Source organism: Branchiostoma floridae, chromosome 14 (assembly GCF_000003815.2).
Source record: "Branchiostoma floridae strain S238N-H82 chromosome 14, Bfl_VNyyK, whole genome shotgun sequence".
NCBI classification, from domain to species: Eukaryota; Metazoa; Chordata; class Leptocardii; order Amphioxiformes; family Branchiostomatidae; genus Branchiostoma; species Branchiostoma floridae.
In genome coordinates this window covers 13,342,147-13,350,183 of record NC_049992.1, presented here as the reverse complement: position 1 = coordinate 13,350,183, position 8,037 = coordinate 13,342,147, and the positions used below count along the sequence as shown (strand labels likewise).

The window sequence follows — 8,037 nt, the reverse complement described above, 5'->3', positions numbered from 1 at the left end:
CGTCTGTAGCAAAAAACCTGTGTCCTCCTATCCCCAAGAACCACCACATCAATGTATTTCCACATTCACGTATTTAAAGCAAAGACTGTTTTTCTTTCATATTACTGTATGAAAATATGCTATTCCAGGTGATCAATAATGATACTTAGATTTTTTGCTTTTACTACCAATTTTTACAGTGGTGCTCCTAAATTTTTGCTGGTGCTCCTAAGTTTTTAGAGTTAGGAGCGCAGTGCTCCTAGGCCAAAAAGTTAGTCTGGAGCCCTGGACCGTACATTGTTTCATTCTGACTTTGCTTAATTTTGTAGCCTATAGATAGTGACCCTTTATGGTATGAATTGTGGTATTTGCCTTCCTCTATAGACTTCTGGAAAAAGGGATGTTTTACCGAGCCAAGAAGATGGTGAAAAAGGAAGACAAGAAAAAGAAGGAGGAGAAGAAGACAGAAGAAAAGAAGGAAGGAAAGAAGGAGAAGACCAAGGAAAAGGAGAAAGAAAAGGAGGGAGAGAAAGAGAAGACCAAGGAGAAGGCTGAAGAAGAAGACACAGAAACCTCTGGAAAAAAGGTAATGTGTGTTACCATGACTACATATATCAGGCCACACCCTTGAATTTCTGTTTTAAACTGTTTATAAGGGTTCCACCGTTATGATAGGCACGGGACCTTTTCTTTGCAAAAAAAATCCTCAACATATCTTTAATCTCTGAGAAAATCTTCATTAAAAATAGAAAGTTCTTATGCATAGTTGAAAAATCCTACCACTGTCAAAATCATCTTTCCTACATTTTATTTTCCTTAAACTTAAGAGTTGTTTTTCCAGTCAATACTTTGCTTTAAAATGCAAAAGAAACAAGGAAAGAGCTAAAGCTCTGTATTTTTTCAATGTGGATCTACTACCAGTAACAGTTAGTTTCACTCACAATAAAAGACTACAGAGACAGGCTCCTAAAAAACCCTTTCCCGGTGTTAGATGACAGCAGACATTGTTGATGTTGTGTGTTTTTTGTGCCCTCAGGAGGCAGTGGAGGAGCCTGCCAGTAGGGAGGAGGTGAGAACAACGGTTCCAAAATCTGGCAGAAACTCCTCCTACACTGCCTACCTTCTCTCTTCCTGCTGTTGTATACACTCTGGGTACACATGGGGGAGGGGGGTGGTGATATCGCCAATACACATTTCTCACACGACGGCCATGATAGATTGAAAATTAGGCCAATGAGGCAAATAGACAAAAAGTATTTCTAAAATCAGCTCCCATTTAGTCTTCCCCCAAACCACAAAAATTTTCACAATACAAGATCAAATTATAATATCATAACTAGTGTTATATACCCAAATATGTAGCAACTTAGAGAAGTGTAGACTGATCCCATAGTCCCTTAAGAGATGCAAAATAAAAACATAATAATACAAATATTTGATGGAAAGACAGCCATTCTCTTATTGGGCACTTTCCTAATTGCCATGCTATCATTTGTTGAACTGCTAATTATGATGGCCAGTCTTTTGTTTGCCTCATTGACCTGGGTTTTGATCTATCATAGCGGCTGCATGAGAAATGTGTATAGGACCCCTACTAAAAGGAGAACCAAATTAATGTAGAACTCTGTATTCACATATAAGTGGTCATCATGTCAGGGGAGCACAACAACACAAATTCTGCCTGCATTACAACACAACGTGGTTCCACATTGTTTCAAATTCTAAGTTTGAAAATTAAGACGTTCTCTGTCTACTATAACTTCTTAGTAACAGTATAGTATATTGAGAGTCCAATGGAAAGTAAGATTTGACATTTTTCCAGGAGGGTGTAGAAGACACGCCCAGCGGAAAGAAGAAGAAGGAAGGCAAGAGGAAAATAAAGTTGGAATTCCACGAGGAACAACTCTTCTTGGATGCAAATGAGGTTTGTGTGGTCACAGAAGTTTAGGTAATGAGCACGCTCCTCCACAGCGTCCTTTAATTAGATCCACCCCCCGGGCCCACTGAACATAGCGGGGCGCCTTTTCGTGTTTACCAAGTCTTTGTGTCCTGGGTAACCTGGGTACGAGCGTATCTTTTCCGCGCAAAGCATGCTGGGGGAAGCGATATAAACCTACCGTAGCAAACTCCCTTCCGTGACATAACTCCCCTCTCGGCAATCTAGAAGGGTAATCTAACACCCTCGCAGCGCCACCAAATTAGGTACATTTTAAACTTCCCTTTGATATAACGTATCACCATTGTGACAACATTTTACCCCCGAAATAGTGAACTTTCGTCTTGTTTTTCGCCCCGGTAACTGTAGAAAATACTAGCTAACTAGGGTAACGTTACAGTCACACGTTGTATAGAGACGCACACAATGGTCACACAACTTGCGATTTGCTAAGGTAATTGAGACAAAAACAAAACAAAACAAAATGACAGCCGTGGATTCCATATAGTTTTATTTGTGTATTGGTTGAGCCCACAATCTAAACCTATGGCTTCTTCGCGGCGCTGGGTACGAGCGTGGGTAATGAGTAACTAGAAACATGAGGATGGTAAAATTTCCCGGGAAAATGTGTTGAAATCAGAATACAAAATTTATACAGATGTCTGGCCACTTCCAATTCTATCCAGATGCTCGACTAACAGTTCTCTTGTGTATGTTAATATCACCTAGATGTCTAACATTCATCCGCATATGCACAGCATTTATTTGCTGTTCTGGACATTAGCAGTGTTTTCATCCCGTTCAAGCTTTACAAATCTTATCTTTAATTATTGCTGAAGATTCTTCACTTGTACATATAAAGGATATTCCTGAATGAATGCAGCATGCTTTTTTCTGTCCCCACAGCTGTATGTCTGGGTGTTTGACCCCATCCACCCCAAGACTTTTGCTCTGGGCCTGGCTCTGGGTAAGTAACAGATTTTACCAAATATCAGGGTCTAGACTCACAGTAATAACTAACTAAATCTATCTATAGGAACTCAAGACAAATGTTTCTATCTTGAGTGATATGACTGAGAAACGTCAGGCTTGTGGTATTTGATATTACCTCCATGAAATATTCATTTCAAACTTAAATTTTCACTAGTGTTTATACCTAATTTGCATAATTAATGAGGCACTTATATAATTCCATTGTTTTCCATTACTGGACTGCAATAAATGTAACATGTAATTCATGACTGGTGGAACATAAGATACCAAACATGAAAATGAGGAACTTATTTGAATAATTAATGCAAAAATGACACAAGCGCTTCATGATAGATGATACAGAGTGATGTCACATGTGTAAGCTAGTCAATGATGGACACCACCATGCATAAATCATGTAAGAGTGTTACTGTATGTCATTTGCATAACTACAAAAGCTCTAGATATTTCATGGAGGTAGATGAGGTCACCAAACTCTAGTTTGATATGTGTTATAATAGTGTTGAACAAAGCAGCTTGAATTGTTAGATTTTTGGGAGTAACTGTAGAATTTGCAGAACAGTGTTAACATTAAGTGTGTGTACTTGATTAAAAGTGTTTTGTGTGTTCTTACGCTAGTTGTTGCTGCCGTTGTTGTGGTGTTGTTCCCACTGTGGCCGTACGAGGCACGACAAGGCGTGTACTATCTCAGCCTGGCCGCAGCCTTCTTCATCGGATTCATCCTGTTCTTGGCTGTCGGTAAGTCACGCTTTCAATATACATGTAATTTGACTATTTTTCTAGCAATAAACCAAGTATTTACTAGTCAACAAATAAACACATCATCCATTTAACTAACAAATCAGGTGTTAGCCAGCCATTAACTTGGTAAGGTGATACTGTTAGTAGCAAGACTTGACTAGACATTCAGATTTCTCATCAATATGAAATGTATCAGTCATAACCATTACAAAGTCAAGTTCCAGTTAGGGAAGATGGCAAAATGTGCTTATGGTAAAAGTAAAGAACGTTTACAACGTATTTATTGTAGTTATTCTCTCCTTGTATGCTGTTGTTGTCTCTTGTTCTAAGCTACAGTTTTCCCTCCCAGCTCCTTTTTTTCTATGTAGATTGTTTCACTTTCGTAAACATGTTGTATTCCTGTTTTTTATTCCAGTCCGTCTGATCCTGTTCTGCCTGATCTGGGCAGGAACAGGAGGACATCACCACTTCTGGTTCCTCCCCAACCTCACCGCGGACGTCGGCTTCCTGGACTCCTTCAGACCACTCTATCTGTACGAGTACAAGGGACCAGACAAGGACAAGGACAAGAAGGATGACCAGAAGGACTCGGAGGAAACAGCAAAGGGAGAGAGGGAGGAAGAACACGTGGAAGATGTGGAAAGAAAAGAAGACGACAAAGAAACAACGGAAAAGGGAGAGGAGACTCCCAAGGACCAGGACGAATCAGGGTCTGAAAAAGACGGAAATGACGACCTAGAAGGAGATGAAGATGAGGAAGGAAGTGAGGATGAAGACGGGTCGGAAAGTGAAGACCAGGAAATGGAAGAACAGACGGAAGATGGGGATGGGAATGGGGGAGGGACTGATACCACTAATGGTGACAACGGGTTTGAAGTTATAAAGAAAGAAGAGTTGGAAGTGGGGGGGCTTGGGGACAAGGGGCAGGGGGACGTCACACAAACACAGGACTGAACACACATGATTGGATCACTCACATTGTACAGTACATACAGCTCTCAACACGTCAGCAATACACGTGGAATAGGAAATAGTCATGCTTGTCTCTCATGTTCATATGTAAAGTAAGTGTACTTCAGCATACCTATTTAAAGTTGGCTCACACCTAGAAAGGAAGACTTCTCAATTCCTGTGTCTGTCTGTAAAAGTGTCCAATGTTTACTGACAGACACGTGGAAGCCGTAATGTCTTACACATGCAGGTAAAGGTTATAGACTCAGATGCTGTATAAAACAGTAGTTGTAATTTTGTGCCTAAATAGCTGGTCAACAACATAATGTGCTGGACAGGGGTATGTACTGCTAACAGCAATCAAATCAAATTTGAACCGTATGTCAAAGCTTTTGGCCATGAGGCTTAAACTCAGATGCACTGTATTGTCAAAGACAAGTAATTATCAGAAACTGATGATAAATTTTAAGAAAGCATTGGTAGAATCTAAAACTACTAGTACAGGAATTTTCTACTGTCTCACCATCTTTATGGTACTCCAATCAACAGTTGCTTATCTTGTCATGATAATTGACTTGTCTGAACCAGAACCATTTGGCATATGTTGGTTTTGGACAACTCAAAAACATAGATATCATTAAGCTTGTAGTTGTCTCTCTTTCCAAAACTAACCAGTGAGTGAGTAAACCAGCAGAGCTATTAAAACCCTATATGACATGTTGCTTTCCTGTAAAAGCTTGCATATGTATATGTACATGTATTGTAAAGAATGCCATTCCTTTCATGAGAACGTTGCCATAGACTCAGAGTCAGATTTGCCATGTTCTGCTGATATAATGTATTTATGACCTGGTAATTATTATCGCTCTAGTTTTAACAATTTGTTGATGACATCATTGTTCTATAACATCACTAACATATAGTTTAGTGTTGATAACTCAGTTAATCACTTAAGTTAATAATAGCTGATGACACATACAACTAGCCTGGGTACCATCTGATTTCTACCAGGGCTCCTTACACAAATGTACACTCGCTACCCTAAAAATATTTTTTTTAGTGTAGCGAGTGTAAGAAGCCCTGGTAGAAATCGGATGGTACCCATACTAACATACAACCTCAACTCACATTACATTATATTATGTTATGCCTGCATTCATATACATCTTTGTTCAAGCAAAAGTATTCATTGATTACAGCAATATTAAGGATATGTTTATTGTATGAACGTTTGGAAGGAAATGCCTTATAGTTGCATGAATAGAAGTGTGGTATATCTTACTACTGTTCAAGGGAAACACGGAATATGAAACTGTTCTTTCTAAACATTTAAGAGACTAAAGTTCTACTACATTCCAACACAAGTGGATAGGGGGTGGCCCTTGCATATTTTTTTAACAGGCCAGGTTACAAAAAGCATTTAATGTGTATTGTGCATAAGGCTAACTACATGTACATCATATTGGCATTGTACATTTTATTGCTTAAAATACAGACTATATATATGTATATGAAAAAAAACTTTCCCTGCTGTCTTCCAATAGTAAACCCTATCAAAATGCTAAAAACTTGCCAGAAAAGAGAAGTTTCTTTGCATACATTGACTTCTGTTTTACTGTATTTAATTCTAGAGAAGTACACGAACTTTGTCTTTCAAAGTGTCATTGTGAAAAAGTGCTGTGGGTATGAAACAGTTGCCAGAAAGTATGTTGTAAAAGAGGTAAGAACCTGAGAATAATGGTGTTCTGTTGTATGTAGATTGGTCAGGTGGTGTGAATGGTTGAGATCTGAATGGCAACACGCTATACTTGTAAATACCATTACAATCTTCAAAGCCAATTTCATTTTTCTATACCTTTCTATATCAAAACAGTTCTCTCTACATTATCTATTGTTTTCCATTTCCATGTATGAATTTCAGGCTATTCCATTGGAAAGTTGTAGAGGGGTTGTCAGGAAGGTTTCTTTCCAAGCAATTTGAGAAGGTTTTTGAAAGGCTGTTAAGAGTGTTCAGAGGTAATTCAGGAAGAAATGTTTCTTGGCCCCTTCTTTTTGAGATATTGAAATAATGACCCCAAGTATTAGACTGAATGCTGTACATGTAATAGATGTATTGCTTAAACTACGTTGGTACTACCCTTCCTAGAATTTACTTTTATCCCCAACCTTGCATTCTTCTTCATATCTTGATTGGTCAAAAGAGTAGTTTCATGCTTCAGTTTACAAAAAATATGAATGGTATATCAAAGATATTTCTCTCTATATAATTTATATAGTATTACATGAACATGTATTGGCAAGGGTTTAGTTACTTCTCGTTACATTATTAACGACATTGTAGAAAATCTATAGTGTTCGGAAGAGAAACAAAAAAGTAATGTGTTTGTGTTTCTTTTTTTCCAGAGTATTAGAATACTAGTAAGTTAGATTATCAACAAATAGATTATACTACATGTTTGCGTCTTATGAGATAGTATGAACGGAAATTGTAATTTTCAAATTAACTTCATCGTGATATCTGCGCTACAAGGCCAAAGAGATGAATGAAGAAACAGTGAACAGGATGGAGATGAAATACCAGCCTCACACTGCGGCAGCACAGGGTTGTGTAGAAACGCCTTCTTGCGACAGGTCATGAACTTTTTAGTATCATATCAAATGCCTTTTATGATAGTATGTATCTACGTAACCGGTTGGCCGCCATTGGGCAAAACACAACAGCTTGGCAGGCACGCACTTTAGCAGCAGCTGGTTATATTACACTAAACAACCTCCTATAGTACGTACTTTGTGGCAACGAGTTCCACTCTACTATAACGTTAGTTCTAGTGGAAAACGAAATTGTGAACGCGTTAGTTCTTTGTAGGTAGGTTTATAACTTTGATACTTGACACGGTCACATCCTTGGTCACATCGACATTCACAGAAAAAGGCTACATGTTTTGAATCTAAGTGATGGCAGGGTTTTGAAATTATTAAACCCAAGGAACAAAGTATGACACACTCTCTATCTTCGTTCTTTCATCAGGAGATAGGTTGTCTTGTTTCAAAAGCGGCTCTCCCTGGCGGCAAAAGCTATATTGCACGGTTCAATTAATCTCGAACCAGATCCACGGTGCGTTATGTATAGTATCAAACTCCCCATAACATCATTCTGTCTGTTCAACATCTTCTTGTTTCACATCATGGGATTGAATCTGGACGTGGTACATCCCTTCAGAAGGTGAAAAGGAAAGGAAAGGTACACTCCAGTTTTAGGAATGCGAAGGAAATATACCAATTATGACCTAATGTCCAATTGTTCTGATTGTGAAATGTCTTTAAAATTGTCATTCTTGATTTCTAATGGTCTCATATTCGAAAACAAAGTTAGATAAGCCTAACAAATTCAAACCCCTTTCAGAGCCTTTGGCGAGCTCCCCATTCACGAAAAGATC

General features: G+C 38.5%; 1 protein-coding gene across 2 annotated transcripts in view; it reads left to right on the top strand.

Moving 5' to 3' along the window:
* LOC118430510 (translocation protein SEC62-like) overlaps positions 1-6,830 on the top strand; it is a 10,228-nt gene extending 3,398 nt beyond the window's left edge. Inside the window, exons 4-9 of one of the 2 annotated variants that reach the window (XM_035841423.1) lie at positions 364-565; positions 1,016-1,048; positions 1,802-1,903; positions 2,822-2,882; positions 3,527-3,646; positions 4,065-6,830. In XM_035841423.1, the coding sequence (XP_035697316.1) occupies positions 364-565; positions 1,016-1,048; positions 1,802-1,903; positions 2,822-2,882; positions 3,527-3,646; positions 4,065-4,603 (1,057 nt within the window). In that variant the 3' untranslated portion in view covers positions 4,604-6,830. The remainder of the gene's footprint in view (positions 1-363; positions 566-1,015; positions 1,049-1,801; positions 1,904-2,821; positions 2,883-3,526; positions 3,647-4,064) is intronic. The other variant, XM_035841424.1, reaches the window with a different exon arrangement.
* Positions 6,831-8,037: the final 1,207 nt, after the last annotated feature.